Source organism: Vitis vinifera, chromosome 17, assembly GCF_030704535.1.
Source record: "Vitis vinifera cultivar Pinot Noir 40024 chromosome 17, ASM3070453v1".
NCBI classification, from domain to species: Eukaryota; Viridiplantae; Streptophyta; class Magnoliopsida; order Vitales; family Vitaceae; genus Vitis; species Vitis vinifera.
Genome location: NC_081821.1, coordinates 7055396 through 7077090, shown reverse-complemented (window position 1 = coordinate 7077090; position 21695 = coordinate 7055396). Strand labels below are relative to the sequence as shown.

General features: G+C 35.0%; 3 protein-coding genes and 1 non-coding gene across 9 annotated transcripts; 1 reads left to right on the top strand and 3 right to left on the bottom strand.

The window, feature by feature from the left end:
- Positions 1-2779: 2779 nt before the first annotated feature.
- LOC100243397 (glutathione S-transferase U9-like) lies at positions 2780-4105 on the bottom strand. Its single transcript, XM_019226440.1, has 2 exons — positions 3580-4105; positions 2780-3376 (listed from the first exon to the last, which is right to left on the bottom strand). The coding sequence occupies exons 1-2, from the start codon at positions 3898-3900 to the stop codon at positions 2999-3001; spliced, it is 699 nt and encodes a 232-aa protein (XP_019081985.1). The 5' UTR covers positions 3901-4105; the 3' UTR covers positions 2780-2998.
- A 6044-nt stretch (positions 4106-10149) lies between these two features.
- Positions 10150-10230, bottom strand: TRNAL-CAG (transfer RNA leucine (anticodon CAG)). Its single transcript has one exon. It is a non-coding gene; the product is annotated as a tRNA-Leu (tRNA).
- An 80-nt stretch (positions 10231-10310) lies between these two features.
- Positions 10311-16109, top strand: LOC100248528 (pentatricopeptide repeat-containing protein At1g74600, chloroplastic). 2 transcript variants are annotated; one of them, XM_010665065.3, is made up of 4 exons: positions 10311-10621; positions 10718-13059; positions 13544-13752; positions 15737-16109. In XM_010665065.3, exons 1-2 carry the CDS (start codon positions 10357-10359, stop codon positions 13036-13038), a joined length of 2586 nt encoding a protein of 861 aa, XP_010663367.1. In that variant the 5' UTR covers positions 10311-10356; the 3' UTR covers positions 13039-13059; positions 13544-13752; positions 15737-16109. The 2 variants fall into 2 exon arrangements, with proteins under 2 accessions (XP_010663367.1, XP_002268980.1); XM_002268944.4 differs by having other exon boundaries at positions 10311-13059.
- On the bottom strand, positions 15966-21099 carry LOC100253631 (putative pentatricopeptide repeat-containing protein At1g74580). 5 transcript variants are annotated; one of them, XM_019226322.2, is made up of 4 exons: positions 18258-21099; positions 18094-18170; positions 16952-17553; positions 16011-16497 (listed from the first exon to the last, which is right to left on the bottom strand). In XM_019226322.2, the coding sequence occupies exon 1, from the start codon at positions 20690-20692 to the stop codon at positions 18398-18400; it is 2295 nt and encodes a 764-aa protein (XP_019081867.1). In that variant the 5' UTR covers positions 20693-21099; the 3' UTR covers positions 16011-16497; positions 16952-17553; positions 18094-18170; positions 18258-18397. The 5 variants fall into 5 exon arrangements, with proteins under 5 accessions (XP_010663373.1, XP_019081867.1, XP_010663368.1 ...); XM_010665071.3 differs by lacking the exon at positions 16952-17553 and having other exon boundaries at positions 15966-16497; positions 18094-18161; XM_010665066.3 differs by having other exon boundaries at positions 16011-17553.
- Between the last annotated feature and the right edge of the window lie 596 nt (positions 21100-21695).

Below are 21695 nucleotides of genomic sequence, written 5' to 3'. Positions count from 1 at the left end.
AAATCTAAACAATTCACAGCTGGACCATTTCTTCAGCCTCTTAATAATAGGATATGGGATGTATACTAACTCCTTTTATCTGGTTAAAAATAAGTGCATATGTTATGGATTTTCTATTAAAAACATATCAAGGATTAGCTCACTGATCATGTAATGACCAAAATTTCTTGTTTCTTAAGTAAGTTGAAATCAATCACATTTACCTAATTCACCTGAGAACGGTTTTCTAGTTCTTGAAGTTGATTTCATGGTTAGTAAATTTCACGATTCCTCTGAGCTCAGTTGTAGCTCAAATGATATGAGGACTCACTTCATTGTGGGATTTGGTTGACTAGAAATCAAGGAGGGTATTCTCACTTCTAAGGGAGTAGTGCTCTGCTAGTTCAGAAGGACACTAGTACAGAAACTGGTAGTGATGGCACCATGGACCTCATTGAGTGCAATGCCTACGAAATTGTTATTAACATGCATTGAAGGAGTCTTTATGGGACGTTAAGCTGTCACCATCTTCAACTGTCAAATTGAACATGAGAGGACTCATAGATCTGTGTGGTTAAGAACTGTCCCCACTGTAGAGACCCCTCCCCCTGATAACACGTGGCACACATCTCCTGATGACACGTGGCACACATTCTCATCCGGGGTCAACCCCATCCGAATTTCCCCAAGAGTACATGTGGCGCGCTTCTCCTATCAGAACTACCTCAAGGAGAAGCACACGACACTCATAAGCATGACATCCGGACGACTTCCACAAATGCATCCGAACGACTAAGCACAGGCCATCCGGATACGTTGCCCAAATCATTGACTGAAGTAAGCAAGTCTTGCACATTATCACAACAGTCTGCCATGGCCCACGTTCCGCTACCTGCAGAGTGAAAGGACAAGATGAAGTGACAACAAATCACTTCCCACAATCACCTACCACGATCTCTGTCAGCCGCCCGTAGGGTGATGATGGCCCTGCCACCACCTAGTGTCATCATGACAACACAAAATATCTCCCCACCATTAAAGAGGGGAACAAAACTTCTGATACTATATATACGAACCTTCACACAAAGAGGAAGGTAAGCTTGCTATACCTAGTAAAAGGCCAACTGAATTACCTCTCTCTCTCTAACTATGACTGACAAAACCATCGAAGGGTGCGTCCGGACACCCCGTCCGGACGCCTTTTGCAGGTGGAACGATTGAATCAAGAATCTATATTGGTTGAGATCGTGCGTCCATCCATTTGGCAACTACGTGGATCACCAGGGACGCGAAGCCTCAACACCCACTCTGGAAAAGATTCAAAGACACGTCTTCTTTTACTGATTTTAATGAGTGAAGTTGAATCAAAGAGCCATGGAGGCAAAATAGCTTTGTCTATTAAACTGATGAACAACCAACAGCAGAGCATCTTTCACCATAGGCTGCTTGTTCAATGATCTTTATCCATGAGGATATCAGTGGATGCTTTCCTGGGTCAATGATCTTTATACCAAGAACTTCTTCTTGCTCTTTCCAAAATATCGAACATAATACAATGTCTAGGAATCCCAGTTTCTCACCATTGACTTAAGGATTGCCTGTTAGAAGATCAAGTAAATAACATTTCAACTTTATTTTAAACTAACCAAAATAAATTCACAAAACTTGCTTGTATTACCTAAATTATTTACAAAATTATGTTGTAAAAGTAAGTCACCTTGTATCTTCCCTCTCCTTAATCTGTGCTTAATGTTTGTATAAATGATGATAAAATTCATGTACATAGGATTAAGATGAGTGGAAAGAAGGATCAAGAACTCATTTATATAATGTCAAACGACCTTCTCACATGAAACTTAAATGTAGGTACATGACTTAACCGAAGTATTTTTAACAAGTCGTTCAAGAAACTATACCTAATGTTTTTCTCAACATTTCACGGTGAAAAAATTAGGGTTGGTAGTAGTGTCCTGCAGTTAAGAAACAATACTCTTTTGCTTTTTAGACATTTATTTTAGGAGACTTCCCACTTCATGTGTTTGAGAAACAAATGGGAGCTTTTGGAGGTGCTTTAATTAATAACGCTTCCAATAGAAACGCTTTTAAAGAGAGTCATTTCCTATTGTGTTATGAATTAAAAAGAAAAAAAAAAAGAAGGTATTTTAATAGAGTTTTTGGCTCAGTATTATGTAACAAAAAAAGTCATTTTTGAAAAATCATTTATCAAGTTATTGTTTAGGAATCATTTTGAGTAATCATTTGAGAATCACTTCAAATGAATCTCTTGATTCTTAAAAAGCGATTTTCAAAAATTTATCAAACATCCAATTATTTTATCAGAGCACTTTCAAGCATTAAAAAGCATTTTTAGTTTTTTTTCTTTCAAAATAACTTCCAAACATGCTCTTATTCAAAGGAAAATCTAAATAGAAGATGTAGTCCCTCGTCTTTCGCACAACAAAGGTGTTGAAAATTGAAACCCTTTGCAATATAATGGCTCATGAAGTTGATTTCATAGTTAAATTGCAACAGCTCCTTGGAGCATGGTTCATGCTTAACTTCTGTATAAAGACTCCCTTTTGCCATGGCATTTATTTAACCACAAGTCAGAGGGCAGCCTTCACAGGGTATGGATCTCTGCAAGTTGAATAGAGTCACTACTACAAAAAGTGGCACTATATATTAAAGGTGATTAATGTGCATATAAAGAGTGTTCTTAGGAAATCAGGCTGATTTTTTATTTCTTAGTGTAATTAGCATCCTTATATTGTTATTAAGTATCCCTACTGCAGAAAAGATCTAGTGACAAGCTCTTCTTTCTCTGTTTTATTTAGTAAAGCTGTATTCAAGAACAAGGAAAAGCATTTTTTCTGGCAATAAATCGAAACAAAATTTAACTATGGCTTATTCCCCACAAGTGGTTTGGCTCTAACTATGGCTTATTCCCCACAAGTGGCTAGAACTATAAAGGCAAACCTGTCAAAGAACATTGCACAGACCCACCATATCAAGCTATAACTCAAGCTTCAGAAGATCGGTGAGGGGCATTTCGCCTAAGAAACTGAATCAATGCCACCATCTTGTCATGAGGAGGAAGAGACTCTTTCACAGCTGGTACTTCATTCAAAGCTGTCACCCAAGAGTATACCAGTGGATGCCTTTCTGGATCAATGATCTTCAGACCAAGGGCTTCTTCTTGAGCTTTGTGGTGGCCAAACAGCGAACACAATACAATGTCCAGGAAACCAATATTCTCATCTTCAAAATGAGGAGTGCCACTTGGAAAGAAGTCCTTCATTCCCTCTTCAAAAACAGTCAGTTTCTCAAACACTTCCTTCATGGCTTTCTCATGCGCTTCCCCACTGCTTTTTGCTGCTGAGACCAAGCTATCAAATAACTGCATTTATAGGTAACTAGCCATTAGTCCTCGCATCAACCTGAAAAAACTTGCATATCAATCTGAACTGAATTTTGTTATAGCACTTTACCCCCATGGTGAAGAATATCAATATAATCTCACAGTTATACAAATGATCCTAAACCATTGAGAAAGAATTGAAATAAACAGTTGCTAGGCAATAGGCATACAGACTGTCTCGCCTGTTGCTGGATAAAGCTAGCCCAGAAGCGAACTTTGGCCCTTTCATAGGGATCCTCAGGAAGAATTTTAGGACCATTCTTCCAGGTTTCTTCAATATATTCAAGGATGACCAATGATTCAGCAATGGGTTTTCCATTGTGGACAAGTACAGGAACCTTCTTGTGGACAGGATTGTACTGGAGGAGCAACTGGCTTTTGTTTCTCAAATCTTCTTCTACATACTCATAAGGTATGCCTTTAATTTTGAGGGTAATTTCAACCCTCCTGACGAAAGGGCTAGCCCACATTCCATATAACGTCACTTTGTTTTCCTCTCCCATCTCCTTCTATCTCAGTTTCTCTATGAATCTTGAGTGCCATCTGGTGGGTATGCTTGATTTATATAAAGTTCTTGCATCTCTCTTAACATGCCGGTCAGAAAGAAATAAACAGAAAAAAACCTAACCTTAATTATGGAATAGAAAATTCACCTTCATGGCCTGCAGGGAGAGCTTTCACCTTCATGGCCTGCAGGGAGAGCTACTAGTCAATTGCATACAAACAACTTTGGCTTGAAAAATTCGGAGTAGACTATGATATGTACCTAACCCTTTTGACTGTTTAATGAGTGATATTTATTCTAAGGTTTTCCATTGAATGCAACCTGATGGGAAGCTCATTTCTTGATTATCAGGGAAGCGATGGCCACTCATAATCTGATTTACATAGAAGCAGAAACTTCAAGGAATTTGGTTGTCAAGCTATAATTAATGGTCTATGTGTTCCCTTCACAAGGATTTTGAAAAGTCCATGGTTTTGAAATGGCCTTGATTATCAAAAGTGTAATTGAATGGCATGTCATGTTGACTTGGATTTTGAAGAGGGTTATTTGATTAAAAGTTACTTACAAACTACAAATTTTGAAGAAAGATTTTCATCTTTTAAAAACATGAATATGATTGATTTAGAATAAAGGTACCTTTCAACAACTTTCTAATCCTTTTTTTTTCACATCAAGTGATTATTAGATAAAATGTCAAAAGGGGGTTTATATGTCTGGGTTTTCAATACATGGAAGTTATTTTCCTAAATGTGATGTTGTTATGTTTCTTTTAATAAAAAATTTCTTCTGAAAGGATTATTTTAATTAAAAGGGACATCGGAGAGTAAAAGTGATATTGCAAATGTAAATTTGAAATCTATTGACCATTATGGTTTTAATAAAAGACTTACTTAAGCTAGTTTTTATTGATACTCTTGAACTCAAACCCTCATCTTTGACTATAAGATTGCTTCATTGTGATATTGTCAATTAACTAACATTTAAAAATAAGGGTAAACCTTTTATAACATCTAATATCACAATTGTCCCAATTTTAAATTACACCTATCTAGGTTTATATCACAAGACTCAACCATCTCAAGGCTTAGTTTTAGGGATCATGAAGTGCAGTTAACATTATTATAAATCTAACAAATTTATATAGCTATTTATCTATTTATTTAAATATAGGGAAAATTACTTTCTGTATTTCAACAAACGATAATAGAGTGGTAATTTTTATTCACTTTATTGCTGTGTAATTCATATCTTTAATAAAATAGGGCATATGCCACATGAGGCGCAAGCAAAGGAATATTAGTATTTTAATCAAATAAAAAATAAATTAAATGTTTTTTATAATTATAAAAATATAATTATCAATCAACTAATTTTGAATAATTATCATGAAGAGAACTATAATAATAATAATAATTTAGGCCTATAAATAAAGGTTTTCTTGAATCTTTGAAGACTTGAAGAGCTTCATATTCTCTCCAAGTTTAAAATCCAAACTTGAAGAGCTTCTTGCTCTCTTTGAGTCTAAAATCCAAAGTTAGAACTCCTTCACTGATAATAGAGTAGTTTGATAATGGACTAAAAAATAAATAAAGTCAAAAGTGGTAAAGTGCATTGAAGTTCTACCAATCTACCAATCTGCTCCTTAGGAATAAAACCACCAATTCGGCCACAAAAGAGCATAGATTCAAGTGCCTTGAAGCTTTCGAATATTCAAGAATTTGAAGAACAATTTTATAGTATCTTTAATCCAAGATCACATAGTCATACTTTAAGTCAACATTATTCAATCTGTCAAGGTTTAGGTCTAAACCACACCAAAGCTCAAGTTTCATTGAGGCCTAAGTTAAATCAAAATCCAAATCAAGTCCAAGCCCGATCTTAGCAAAACCTAAATCAAGTTAGAAGCCTAAGTCACATCAAGACTCAAATCAAGCCAGAGCTTGAGACCGCTAAGATTCAAGTCACACTAAGGCCCAAGTCAAGTTAAGGACTAAAACAAGCTTAGGTTCATGTCAACTCAAGATCCAAAATACCTAAAGGCTCAAGACATGGCAAATCTCAAGTTATGTTAAAGGCTAAGTCACACCAAGACCCAAGTTGAATTTTTTATAAGCCTCAACCAACAATACTAGAAAGGAAGAATAGCATGATACTTGGAAATTGTACCCATATTTTTCTAAATCAATAAAATATTTCAATTTGCTCAACTATTTTTTCTATTTTAGAGAAATTTGTGTACACAAATTTTAACCATATAAAAAAATGAACAAATTTAAGTTTTAATTGAAAAGAAAATTTTTTGGAAAGTTCTACTATCAAAATTTGTATGCACCGAATGCATTGAGAACTTACCACATCTTACTATAAATCAAGTGAATTGACTACATAAGCACATAACATAGAACTTAGTATAATGAAAAATGTAAGTGAAAATATATCTCTTAAAGAACTTGAAACAACATGAGTGGGGGCAAAAGTATCATTACTAATGACAAAGGGATGCCACATCAAACTTGACTATAATTATTTGTGAACCTCTATGCTCAATGAAGCTCCAATTTTTATTTATTTTCTATTTAAAAAAAAAAGTCTACTTTTTTAGATAAGCAAGAATTGACACAAAAGACCTTAGCTGATTCAAGTTGAACAAAGAATAGATGTTTTGACATTTGACATGTGGCAAAGAACTTATAAAGAAGAACTCATAGGTCCTACAAGTCGCATGCATTGAACTTCACAAGTTTACTCAAGAACTAAGATACTATAGGCATACTTTAAGATTTGTAAACTTTCACTCTTTAAAAGACTTGGAGATAGTTTGTTTTAAGGATTTAAGAAGCATTTCAAGCCTTTGAGGATTAAAGAAGCTCTTCAAGCCTTCAATGAGTTGAAAAACAAGTTTAAAGGTTTGAAAAACAAATTTGAAGCATCTTTAATTTGAAATTAAATAGTCGTACTTTTAATTAATGTTATTCAAGCCTAAAATGTCCAAGTAAAGCCCATCTTGTAGAGATCTACTATCAAAATTTGTACTCACTAAACACATTGAGAACTTGCTATAGGAAATCTCGGATCACTTTGTTCTCTATCCCAGGTTTGGTTCGATGCATGAATAACTTCCTAAGGCTTTAGATCCTAGCAATGAAAGCAAAAAAATTCAAGTTTTAATATTAGAATCTAGAATAATAGTTCTTTAGAAAACTTTACCTGTGATTTGGGCATTCTTTGAATCAATTCTACATGATGAAAAAGATGTTTGAAGTATCTAAAAGTCTCATACACCTAAGATCTTCGACTTGATCGCTCTAATTTTGATATTGACACTCTAAAGGGTGCATCTTTGGAAGAAGAGGAGGCTATGGCTCCCTTCTCTCTAGAGGTGGAAGACGATACTCTAAAAAGTTATGAAAACCTTAACCCCTAAAAGGGTATTCATAAGGTTCCCTAACTGGGTTTAAGTGACTTGAGTACACTAAAGGTTTGGGTCAATTTAGCCCAAAATGAGTCCTAATTGATTAATTAACCTAATATAAATGTTTAATTAATCAATTAGTCCAATCTAGAGACTTTGTTCACTAAGTCCTGTGCAACCTTGCATAATTACCAAAATGGATTTATGCATAAAAGGAAACCTAGAGTCAATCCAACCCTCATAAACCATATCATCAAGGTACATAAGCTCGAGCAAGGACCACTAGGCCCCATAAGAGTTCTAGATCCCTCATAATCTAATTTTGAAGTTAATTCAACATCCCACAACAAATAATTAACTTCACTCTAGTACCCTATATAAATAACAACGAAACGAAATTCAAGTTCATGACCTACTATCAATAACATGCAAACTTCACATAAATCGATGTTCATAATCTAATAAGATAGTGTTATCACCTATCAAGATTGTTTCTCCAATCTTTAAGTTATAAATCTTATTTATTATGTGATCAATTAACATACTCTACCTATAAGGAGCTCATGTCAAATTTTCATTAAAGGAAATATTATGGTCATAGTCTTCTAGATTATATGTCCTTTAAATCACCCAATAGAGCACACTATCTCAATCTCATGAGATATTATGGTGTCTTTATTGAAAATACATGTTGTCACCAGCCTCCATCAACAATGACTCAATCCATAATGATATATAATCACATCAAGGTCTTACTCATAAGTCAAAGCTTCATGTTGACTTTAGCAAAAGCTCAATATTTGTTCAAGGTTGAGAATCCATGTAGTATAGTTGCTTAATGAATCATGACAATCGATAGCCTTATATCATGATTCATCATAGGTCTTATCCAGTATGTATCACATACACTAGTGCACTCACCATGGGAAAACCATCCTAATGACCAAGACAAGTTATCCCGCCAATTAGCAAGTAGTACACCATGTCTCAAATAGATTACCAAATTCATGAACCGACTGTAAACTATTCATCACTCTGTAAGGAACCCATGATTTGGATCTTTCATGCAATTTCAAATGCACCCAAGTCATATACAATATAAGTGATGTGGGTGTATATGTTAAAATAACTAATTAATGGATATGAGATAATAAATGAGAAAACAAGAAAGATAGGCAAATAAATTTATAAATGAATCTCAATATGTTACATCATATCATGTTTTCTAAGACTTAATCTCAATAGTTACCACATCTTATAATAAATCAAGTGAATTGACTACACAAGCACATGGCATAGAACTTAGTGTAATGACCGATGTAAGTGAAAATATTTCTCTTAAAGAACTTGAAATGACATGAGTGGGGGCAAAAGCATCATTAATGAGGACAAAGGGATGCAAAACTAAACTTTACTATAATCGTTTGTAAACTTCTACAGTCAATGATACTCCAATTTTTATTTTTTATTTTTTTTTAAAAAGTCTATTTTCTTAGATAAACAAAAGTTGACACAAGTGACCTTAGTAGATTCATGTTGAACAAATAATAAATCTTTCACATTTGACATGTGGAAAACAACTCATAAAGAAGAACTCATAGGTCCTACAAGTGACATGTATTGAACTTCACAAGTTTACTCAAGAACTAAGATACTATATGCATACTTCCAGATTTGTAAACTTTCACACTTTAAAAGAGTTGGAGATAGCTTGTTTTAAGGATTTAAGAAGCCTTTCCAGTCTTCAATGATTTGAAAGTCAAGTTTGAAGGTTTGAAAAAACAAATTTGAAGCATCTTTAATCTAAAATTAAGCATCCATGCTCTCAATCAATGTTATTCAAGTCTATAAGGTCCAAACAAAACCCAATTTAAGCCAAGATCTGGTCTTAATTCAAGTCAATGATTAAGCTTAAGTAAAGTAAAGGCCCAAACTCAAGTCAAGACTCAACTTAAGTTAAATTCAAGATGTATTCATGTCATTGTTAACGTTATTTAACTTAAGCAAAGGCCCAAGTCATGCCAAAATTTGTCCCACCAAGATCCAAATGAAGTCCAAGTTGAATGTTGCTAAGGTATAAATCAATTAAAAAATCTAAGTGATGCAAAGACTCAAACCAAGTAAAAGCCTAACAAAGTCAAGGTCCAAGAGACACTAAGACTCAAGGCATGCCAAATCTAAGTCACACGAAAACCCAAGCCACAATAAGACACAAGTGAAGTTTTTTGAACAAGTTAGAGGATATCCAAAGATTGCACTCACATTACAAATCAATAAAAGAATTCGATCAATTCACTAATCAATATTTTTATTTAAGAGAAATTTGTGTTTATAATGTGAAAAATAAGAAATCTCAAGAATGAGATTCAAATCGATGCCCTTTCGGACCAATACCTAAAACTCGCGCCTTAGATCAACTCAGCCATCTTGACAACAATGCCTCAAATCCAAGCCCAATGCTCCTAAAAATGAAGTAATTTTCTCAAGGTTCAAACCACCCTAAGACACAAGTCAAGCTAAGGTTCAAGAGACACTAAAATTAAAGATATAGCAAAGATAAGTCATACTAAAACCCAAGTCAAAGAAAAACTCAACTGATTTTTTATTTTTTTTACATTTTTATAAATAAATAGAAAATTTTAATTTACTCATCAATTTTTATTTTTTATTTTTATTTAAGAGATCTCAAGACATGGCAAAACTAAATCACAATGGAGCCCAAGTCAAAGCAAGACCATAGTGAAGGTCTTTTACATTTTTACAAATAAAAAAAAAATTGTCAATTTTAATTTCTTTTTTATTTAGCTTTTTTTAACATTTCTACAAAAGGAAAAATGTCAAGAATGGGATTCGAACCCATGCCCTTTCGGACCAGTACCTGAAACTGGCGCCTTAGACCAACTCGGCCATCTTGACGGCGATGCTTTGTTGTACCCGCTCAAGAATTTAAACCAAAATTTTAGTTCCTAGTTACCGTTATTACAGATTCCCGCGCTCTTTAAAATTGATCTTCTCTCTTCTCTCTCCCTCGAGAAAACTTAAATGACTTCTTTCATCCACAAAAAACTCCAGAGCAACATCTTACCTTCCGCCTGCAGATCCATATCCTCGCTCGCAGTCACTGAAAACTCAGAAAATTTTCATAGCACACATGACACAGTTCTTCCACCATTTGACCCTTTTCACTTTTTCAGTGATTATACAAAATCAGGACGATGCACCCTCAGAAATACAAAGATCTTGCATGCCCATTTTCTCAAAACTGCTATTTTACAATCCAACACCTTCATGACCAATTCTTTGATGGGTTGGTATTGTAAATCCAATTCCATGGTTCATGCACTCAGATTGTTTGATAAAACTCCTCACCCAAATGTTATTTCTTGGAATATTTTGATTTCAGGTTGCAACCAGAACTTTTCATTTGAGGATTCGTGGAGGAATTTTTGTAAGATGCGTTTTTCAGGATTTGATCCCAACCAGTTCACCTATGGGAGTGTTCTTTCGGCTTGTACTGCCTTAGGGTCTCCTTTGTATGGTGAACTGGTATATTCACTTGCACTGAAAAATGGGTTCTTCTCAAATGGGTATGTTCGGGCTGGAATGATTGATTTGTTTGCGAAGCTTTGTAGCTTTGAGGATGCTTTAAGGGTGTTTCAAGACGTTTTATGTGAGAACGTGGTTTGCTGGAATGCTATCATTTCTGGGGCTGTTAAAAATAGGGAAAATTGGGTTGCTTTAGATCTTTTCTGCCAAATGTGCTGCAGATTTTTTATGCCAAATAGTTTTACGTTTTCAAGCATTTTAACAGCTTGTGCTGCACTTGAGGAACTTGAGTTTGGAAGAGGGGTTCAAGGATGGGTGATTAAATGTGGTGCAGGAGAAGATGTTTTTGTGGGGACTGCCATCATTGATTTGTATGCCAAATGCAGGGATATGGATCAAGCTGTGAAGGAATTTTTGCGAATGCCAATCCGCAATGTAGTTTCCTGGACTACCATCATTTCTGGTTTTGTTCAGAAGGATGACAGTATTTCTGCTTTCCACTTCTTCAAAGAAATGAGAAAAGTAGGAGAGAAAATAAACAACTACACCATAACTAGTGTACTTACTGCTTGTACTGAGCCAGTTATGATCAAAGAGGCAGTCCAACTACATTCCTGGATTTTCAAAACTGGGTTCTATTTGGATTCCAATGTAAGTTCTGCTTTGATCAATATGTATTCAAAAATAGGAGTGGTTGACTTATCTGAGAGGGTGTTCAGAGAGATGGAAAGTACAAAGAACCTAGCCATGTGGGCTGTTATGATATCTGCCTTTGCTCAAAGTGGGAGTACTGGAAGGGCAGTTGAATTGTTTCAGAGGATGCTTCAGGAGGGTCTGAGACCTGATAAGTTTTGTAGTTCTAGTGTCTTGAGCATAATAGACAGTCTAAGTTTGGGGAGACTGATCCATTGCTACATTCTTAAAATTGGTTTGTTCACTGATATTTCTGTGGGCAGTTCTCTTTTCACAATGTACTCAAAATGTGGTAGTTTAGAGGAATCTTACACAGTTTTTGAGCAAATGCCTGACAAAGACAATGTTTCATGGGCCTCCATGATCACTGGGTTTTCAGAACATGACCATGCAGAACAAGCTGTTCAGTTGTTCAGAGAGATGCTGTTAGAAGAAATTAGACCAGATCAAATGACTTTAACTGCAGCTCTAACTGCATGTTCTGCTCTTCATTCCTTAGAAAAAGGAAAGGAAGTTCATGGGTATGCTCTTCGAGCACGAGTTGGCAAAGAGGTACTTGTGGGTGGTGCACTTGTAAATATGTACTCAAAATGTGGTGCCATAGTCTTGGCAAGGAGGGTATTTGACATGCTCCCCCAAAAGGATCAGTTTTCATGCTCCTCCTTGGTTTCAGGATATGCTCAAAATGGGTATATTGAAGATGCACTTCTGCTGTTCCATGAAATACGGATGGCTGATTTGTGGATTGACTCCTTCACAGTTTCATCTGTCATTGGGGCTGTAGCAATTTTAAACAGCTTAGACATTGGTACCCAACTGCATGCTTGTGTTACAAAAATGGGCTTAAATGCAGAAGTTTCTGTTGGCAGCTCTCTAGTTACAATGTATTCAAAATGTGGAAGCATTGACGAATGTCATAAGGTGTTTGAACAGATTGAAAAACCTGATTTGATCAGTTGGACGGCTATGATAGTGAGCTATGCTCAGCATGGAAAAGGTGCAGAGGCTTTAAAAGTGTATGACCTCATGAGGAAAGAAGGAACTAAACCTGATTCAGTAACATTTGTTGGTGTCTTATCTGCATGTAGTCATAATGGTATGGTTGAAGAAGGCTATTCCCATCTAAATTCAATGGCCAAAGAGTATGGAATTGAACCTGGTTACTACCATTATGCCTGTATGGTTGATCTTCTTGGGCGATCTGGAAGGCTGAAAGAGGCTGAAAGGTTCATTAACAATATGCCCATTGAACCTGATGCTTTGCTATGGGGAATATTGCTTGCTGCTTGCAAGGTACATGGGGATATTGAGCTTGGAAGGCTAGCGGCAAAAAGAGTCATTGAGTTGGAGCCCTGTGAAGCTGGAGCTTATGTCACCTTGTCAAACATCTGTGCAGATATGGGCTGGTGGGAAGATGTCATGAAGATCAGAAGCCTGATGGAGGGAACTGGGGTGAAGAAGGAACCTGGATGGAGTTCTGTGTGAGATATGACCATTGCTTGATTGGTAAATCTTGATCTTTTTGGTTCAATGTCTTTTTTCCCTTTTCTTTTTATACTTATCTTGGTTCTCACATCTGTTTAAGGTGGTCATAAATATTTGCCACAAAAAAAATGAAAAGTAGAAAATGTAAGTAACAGAAAAGGAAATGGGTGCCTGAAGAATGGCTAAAATACATGGGCAGTTTTGGATAATAGCCTATCTGTTGCTCTGCTTTATCTTGGATACTGTTTAGACACGCATAAGTGACAGTTGTATTGTTTGACTCCTTATTCAGCAATCGTCAGCTTCATTTTAATATTTGGGGTTCTCAATTCTTAATTTGGATTTCAGGTGTTTATTTCCCCTTAATGAAAAGGATTTTGGTGTCAACAGGCATCTAGTTTAAAATAATACTGTCATTGAAATATATATCTTACCATACACTCACTCAAACTAGAAAAGTGGTATACTGCATATCATTTTGATTAAGTGTAGCATTTGATGTCAGATAACTGATCAACATCTTGCTGATTGGGGCAAAATCCAAAAAAACTGGAAGATTTGAACCCAAACTGAATGGGAACCAAATGGTTGGAGTTTGGCCACTGTCTACAAATGCAGGACAGAAGAGCATCATGACTCATGCAGTACAGATAGCGCTGAAGATTGGCGGCTTTCAAATTCAGGCTCATGAAACTCAACCACCTTTCCAAACATGTAAGTTAAACTCCAATCTATTCTTTGACTCATTTATTCCATTTTATCCTTCATGTTTAGACATAGATGCAGGTTTATGATTGTATACAAAAAAAAATGGTGGGCCCAAATCTTATGGCACATTTTTTATAATTAAAAAATGATAAAATCTTAAATCTTCAATTCAAATAAATTATTTATTTGAATTTTGAAACCACGACAAAAAAAATTTCTTTATTCATAGTTTTCTATAAAGAAATAAATTCTTCTCAGAAAAAAATATATATAAAAAATAAAAATAAAAAATAAAATAAAATAAAATTTGAAGAAAGTTCTGCAGAAATTCACAAGCATCTTTCAGCACACTTCAAATTTGCTCAAGTTCAAGTGTCTTCTTAAATTCAAAGAAAATTGTCAAAGAGTCAGCCCTCCACTAATTCAATCAAGAGTACGTGACCATCATCTTTGGATCAAGATTGTATATTCCTTGGATTAAAAAATATCATAGAGGAGTGTACTCGTATCTTTATCAATATAGGTTTTTTCACTATTTTCTTGTTCTTTAATTTCATAGTACACAAAATTTGTGTGTAAAATAATAATTTGAACAACAAGATTCTGAATGCCGCAGGAATTAGTGCTAAAAACATGGAAATTTGTCATCATCATCGATTGAAAATATGTTGGTTTATCAAGAGCTTTTTATTGATATTTTCCATTTCAACCATGAAATTGTGAGATTATCAAAAAGGGTTTTAGTAAATAGCAATGAGAGGAAGAAAATTGAGTTCTTTGCAAACAGATCTAGATATTCCCCATAAACTCTAGATGGATCTTGCACAATTTCATGCACTGTATTTGACATCCAATGTTAACAAAGATTATTTGGATCAGGGATTGTTTGGGTATACTGCTCTTAGACATATTGCGTTGGGAATTCTGGCTGAACCATCCCATTTTGATTCCTATGTACCAATATGCTGCATTACAATTATTAAATGTTGTTTTAAATTTATTTTTCATTACTATTTCTCGAAACCATGAATCTGAAGCTATGGTTGAGACTCATCGCATTTGGAATGTTAGAATGGGAATGAGAAATCAATACCATCCCCATTCATTAATATGTTTGGATTATTTTTTAGAAAGGGAATAGGAATAAAAAGGTCATTGACCTGAAACGAAATCCCATTCTCACTACCTTCACTCTCATCCTATTTCCATTCTTATTCCTACATGCAAACACACTAGATCAAATCCTAAAAATAGTGTTATAACTGTAAATATTTGGAAAAACTTATCAAATTACTAAATATCTTAGAAGAAACTAGAAAGTGGATATCACAAATACATTAAGCATTAAAATATCAGAAAATTTTAAAAAGAGACTAGTACCAACTCTCTGCTTTTATATTGCTTGGAACAACCTCTCCAAAGGGTCAGAAGGTATCAAAATTCCTATGAAAGAAAATTGAAAGGAATTAGTTAAAATTTTCTTCAAGAAACTACTTCAACACTCGGTGTCTCAAACAAAAGAAAGGAATAAAAGAGTCTCAACTTACTTATCAAACAAGGAACTCTTGTTGTGTACTTGCAGCTAAAACGAGGATCTCTCAATAGAAATTCACCTTTTGATTGAATTATAATTTTGAACTTCTGTTGCAAAAATCATAAACCTATAAACAATATCAATCTACTTAGTTACCATATTCACAGGTGGGTGTTCCTTGGACTAGCAGCTTTGTTCCTATTTTCTGTGCAGAATATCTCTAAAGCCTCTTCTCTGTGTAGCTTGGGTTTATCTTATGAGTGCAAAATAAAATTTAAACCATATTCTCTGGGAAAGGACATCAATTAATTTCATTCAAGAAGCTTGTTCTTTTCATATTTGCTTAGCAAGAGAAAAGGAAGGATTTTTTTTCTTCTTTTACAATAAAAACCATTTATCAAAATATAGGAAAATTTATATTTGGGATTTTGATCAAGTTTGATCCTATTTTTGCAGGGGTGTGGTTGTGATTGCCTAATGGAGTTGGGCCCTTCGGAAAGGAAATTGCAGAACAAAGTGTAGATTCACGAACAAATCTGGAAAAGGCCTTTATAAATGTCAAGTGAACACAGTTCTGTAAGCAGATACTTTGTGGGAAGCTATGACCATGTACATGGCACTTCATCTGCTTCAAGATAGACCATAGCTTGAGGTTTCAAGAAAGTGCAAGTTACGAACTCAGCAATAAGCTAATAACAGTTCCATTTTTATTTTTCTCCATGTAAAAATATTGAACAAGAGAAGTCCATTAGATATAAGTGTCTCAAAGAAATATTCTTAAAAGCACCACAAGCTAATACTGATTTATACAGAACTTTCTTAACCTAAATCCTAAGAGAGTGAAAATTTGATGGTTCTGATTGCAAAGCAGCTAGATTACACACAAGGATCTGGCTCTGTTTTAAGGGTTAATGTCCTGCAGAAGCTACTCGATCTGCCCATTGGAAATCTTCAAGACACACTTTAGCTTCAGTTTGCAAAGCACAAATTTAGCTAGAGCTCCAATTCTGAAACAGTTGCAGAGCATAACATGATGCCAATACCTGCCAAAATGCAAACAGCTTTCCAAGCTCCATAACTGATGAATATGGGACCTTGGTTGCACTCTGCCTCTTCAGCACAAACTATAGGAAGAATGAGCCAAGATTTTGATTATGAGGAATGAGTATTATGCTTCCATGTCTCTCCCCCTGCCCCTCACCAGGCCACCTGGCATTCTGCAATATAACTCAGAGGAACAACCCCATGCAGAAATAAGAACTCCATTCTATACAAATTGCAAACATATTTTGTGCTAGAATTTACATATGCTCGTAAAAGGCAGAGGATAAGAAAACATTGAAGCTCCATTTGAACCACTGAGAGTGTGAGAAAAAGGAAAAGAAAATGGAAGAAAAATATAAAAATAAATTTGAACTTGCTAACTTTTCTCCAATCCTCCTTCAATTATATTATTTTTCTATTATGAAGAATATAGGATGTAGAAGTTCTCAAATTATTTTATCATATTTCATGGTTTTTTTTTTTTTCATGTTTTCATTATAAACTAAACAAGAGAAGTTAATATTTCTTCCTTTTTTTTCCCCTTTCCCAAGTACTTTAAATAAAAAGGAGCCTTAGGTTGTAATAGGTAGGAAACATGCATTCTTATGTTAATTCATAGAGAATTACCTACTTAATAATGAAATAAGGTCACAATATAAGTTGTCAATTTCGTTCTTTTCAAACTGTAAAACAAATATACCCCTGTAAGAAATAATACACATGTTAAATAAAGCATAGAAACATGCAATTAGGACACCAATAAACAAGAAACACAACTGTATTATTTGTTTATGATCACAGTATGTCAGATCTCCTCCAACACACTAAGCATTATATGCTTGAGAGAAAAGCCAAAGAAGCATGACCTTCTCTTTTTAAATGGTAGTCTAGTAGAATGTATTATTTGCTAATATTTCTTCTATCATCTTTAAATGATTTATATTACAAATTTTCTTACAGAATAATTGTGAATCTTGTTTTTGATTTTACTAAGATGCCTTATTGGTCCTCATTCACCTTGATGTCAAAAGCACAAAAATAACAATCCTAGAAGTTGAAGTTACATGCTAGCTTTGACATGCCTGTAGCACCAGTTCACCCTTGTTATAATGTACCAGGAAACTGACACTGCAACCTAAAATGCAAATTTTCCCTTTTGGCATCCATGTATGATCTCAACAGGATTAAGTGTATGTTGTCTTTTCTTCTATTGCATTTCAAATGTTTTCCTGAAAAAATGCAATAAAAGAAATTAAAATTTTGAAACAAAATCCATGGCCACATAAACTCACATCTATGTTATCTGGGTATACCACATTCACTATGCAATTCGATGCTGAAAATAGTTGTAAGGTTTTATGATCAAGTGATGCAAATGGATTATCCAAAAAGATAAAAAGAGGTGTTGGATGGGTATTATGGATGGTCTAAAGCCTAGCAAGCAAACAAGAAAGAGCTGGAGAACACTATCCTCAAAAGGAATCTCCATGAAATCCTTCAAGACTATGGAACAAGGGGAACATGATACAAGACCCTCTTAGACACTACTGCCTTTGACATAGCAGCCAAAAACTCAACGATCCATTTCCTGCCCCATGGACCTAAAGATGATGAATTTTAGTACTGTCACCTACTTGAATTTAGAAATAAGAATGCCACCCATGAATCTCAGGTAATAAGATCTCTTTGAGATATTATTATTACTCAGGTAATAAGATCTCAATATCTAGCTTTGTGACAAAGACGTGTATCTCAAAATGTAAGAGTACCTCAATGCCAGCAATTGAACTGCAGCAAGCCATTTGGTTTGTTGAGTCTACATGGGCTCAACTTAAACCTGAGACACCTGAGAAAAGTTATATTATGTCATGAGGAAAAAATATGCAGAGAATAACAAATAAGAAATGCAGCTATTGTAGAGTCCACTGCCTACCTTATCTATGGTAACTTTTTCACAGACTTCACTAGAGTCCTCCGCGTTGTAGCCTTGTACTTGAAGTTTACTGGTCTGATGCAGATTAATGTGTTGCATACACACTTTGAAATCAAGATATCAAGGTCCTCTGTCTGAAATCAAGAGAACACCTTCTGGGAAGTTGGAAGCTTCTTCCTTGATAGCTTCTTATCTCTAATGCCATCATGCAGAATTTCATATGCAAAGTAAGTTATATGACCCTTCTTCATCAAGTTTTCTACAACAATCTTAGGTGCTGCTACTTCCTTCTTATCAGCCTCAAAAATTGTGTTAACAACCTCTGGTACAATACCTTTATGCACCATAAGGTGGATGATACCAACTGCTTCATGAACTCTACGCTTCAGGCAAAGACAGTTTAATACCCTTCCAAATGTTGTCAGTGATGGAATCAATCCCTTCTCAATCTTTACCAGAAGAAAACTGTACCCAGAATTAATGTTTCCTGTTTTACAGAAACCATCAATCATAACACGGTAAGTGTAACTGTCTGGAGAGAAGCCATTTTCACACATCTTATTAAAAAGCTTTTCTGCCATGTTCATATTCAGCTTCCCAGCAAATGCATTGATCATGATATTGTAAGTTGCTATTGTATGAGAAAATTTATATTGCTCATCTACTCTTTTAAATAGCTGGTAGGCTCCATCCAAATCCCCATTATCGCAAAAACCTTTCATCAATGTCCCAAAATTGACAACATCTGGAGTCAGACCCTTGTTTTGCATTTCCTCAATCAAGTTCAGAGCTTCCTCTACTTTTCGAGCTTTGCAAAAGCTTTCTGTCAGTATATTATATGTGATAATGTTAGGAACACACCCCTTCTCCATCATTAATTTGAAAGTTCCCATTACATCTTCATACTTTCCAGCCTTGCAGAGGCCATTGAGAATGGAGTTATATGTGATCACATCTGGGGAAACACCATGGTTCCACATTCTATCAACGATCTCAATCGCATTGTCCAACTTCAGTTTTTTACAATAACCATCAATTAGGGTATTAAAAGTGAAAACATCGGGAAGATGCCCTTTGGCTATAGCATCAATTACTAGGTTATCGGCATCAGATACACAACCTATCTTGCACAAACCATTTATAACTAAATTGTACGTCCATATGTCAGGACTGCAACCATTCTCTGACATTTCATTCATCAGCTTCAAGGCTTGCAAAATAAGTCCCTGCTGAGACAAACCTTTGACTAATGTGTTGCAGAGAACAAGATTAGGCTTTAATCCTTTTTCCATGGCTTCATTAAATACATTTATTGCCCTATCTATGTCACCATCCTGGCATAACCCATTGATTAGGGAGCAATATGTGGATTCATCAGGCACAAACCCCTTGAAAGCTCCATCTCTCAGAATTTGATCTGCATTTTGCATCATACCCAGCTTGCAATATCCATCAATAATACTGTTGTAGGTGAAACCATCAGGCTCATACCCTTCATTCACCATCTTACGCAAATAATGCTCAGCTTCCACAACCTTAAAGTTCTTACACAGGCCACATATGAGTGTGTTGTATGTGATCACATCAGGAGTCAGACCCCTCCCTACACCATCCAACAAACGGATAGCTTCATTAAGCATGGCCCTTTGACAAAAGCCTTGAATGAAGATATTGACTGTAAATAAATTTGGAGACACTCCCCTCTTTAAAACCTTGTTGAGAAGTCTTTCACTTTCTTGAACATGCCCCTTCCTACAAAGTGTGTGTATAAGCTTATTAAATGCCATTATATCTGGACAAATACCTAGACCAAGCATTTCCTCAAACAATTCATGTGCTTCAACTCGATGATTCTCTTCATAAAACCCACCTATCACTGTACAATATGCAACTGCACTTGATTCACACCCCTGGGAAGGCATGTTATTCAGAAGCCTCCGAGCAGCATGTGGCCTACTGGTCCTACAAAAGGACTTCATCCTAATTGTGAAGGTGTAAACATCAGGAACTATACCCTTGTCTCTCATTCTCATATACACCTTGTGGGCTTGATCAAAATACCGATACTCCACCAGTATATTCATTATCGCATTATATGACTGAACCGATGGCTCACAATTGAAAAAATCCATCCTCTCAAATACATCCACAGCTTCTTGAATTTTTCCTTTTCTTCCATAATTTCTCATGGCCCCAATATAAACTCCTTCTAATAAACCATTGTCGATATTCATCCTCGTCTCCGCGAGCACCTCTTCCATGGCCTCGAACTCCCCATGAAACCCAAGCTTTTCAATCATGCCCTTATAGGTTAACAATGTGTGCTTGAACCCATCCTCCTTTTTAACTGAATTGAATATTTCCAGTGCTTTAAGAGGATTCTTCTGATATTTTACCACTGCAGCAACATGTTTAGGAAGCAAAGCAGGACTCATTCTAAACTATGAAGCTAAAATAGATGATTTCATCAACTCCTAAAACCCAACTGACTATAATTAGCAGAATGCTTCACACAAGGGAAAGAAAATGTTCTCAAATTTTCAGTTTGGCTCCCAAGAAAATGGAGGAAACGAATTACTCAAATGAAGGAAGAATACCGTTGGAGTTGGAATCTAAGCCGTCGTCGAAGCTCGCCGGAAATGGTGTCACCGGGACGACTAGGGTTTACAATGGAGGGATTGTAGACAAGGAGGCAAAGGGTTCGTTCCTCTGCAGTCATCATAGAGTCTCTGAAACATTTTCGACCGTTGAAAGAATTTTGATTAAACTTGACGTCTGAAATCAACGGATCAATCGTAAGATCGAGTTAAAATTGTTTTTATCAGCTTCTTCGAAACGGGAAAACCTCCCAAACACGCTTCTGCGCTTTTGACGCAAAGAATAAAACTAACGACAAAACGGAGAAAGTTGACAAGTGCTTTCAAAACTGCTTATTTGTTTAACAAATAATGATTGACATTTAATTAATCATTACATGGATAGAAAATTTTGATTATGAGAAAAAATTATGATATAAATTGTGATCATTAAAGTCTGTTTAAAAAAATTAAGGTATTAAAAAGTTTAAATACCTCAAGTTTTGAAAATTTTAAATTATTTTTTAAGACTTATTTTTAAAATTGATACTGTGATTTAAAAACAGTTTTTTATTTATAAAAAAAAACTCATTTTAAAAATTTTCTAACATGGTTTGAATATTGTTATTTAGAAATAATTTTTGAAAATAAAATAAAATAGAAAACAATTTTTAGAAAATAAATAAGAGTTATTTTTTACCAATTTTTTAAAATAAAAAGAAAATATGGATTAGTTAGAGCATGTTTTTTGAAACTCATTTCTAACAATTGTTTTTAAGTTAAAGAATAAAAAATAATTTTTAAAACCAAGTTTCAAAATATATGGTAAACATGTCTTTATATTTTTAAAAATGAAAAACAT

Excerpts from the sequence above, each read along its gene's own strand:
- LOC100253631 (XM_010665071.3), bottom strand. The coding sequence starts at position 20,692 with ATGAGTCCTGCTTTGCTTCCTAAACATGTTGCTGCAGTGGTAAAATAT.
- LOC100243397 (XM_019226440.1), bottom strand. The coding sequence starts at position 3,900 with ATGGGAGAGGAAAACAAAGTGACGTTATATGGAATGTGGGCTAGCCCT. Across the intron at positions 3,377-3,579 it reads CTAGCTTTATCCAGCAACAG|TTATTTGATAGCTTGGTCTC; the intron begins GCGAGACAGTCT and ends CTATAAATGCAG.
- LOC100248528 (XM_002268944.4), top strand. The coding sequence starts at position 10,357 with ATGACTTCTTTCATCCACAAAAAACTCCAGAGCAACATCTTACCTTCC.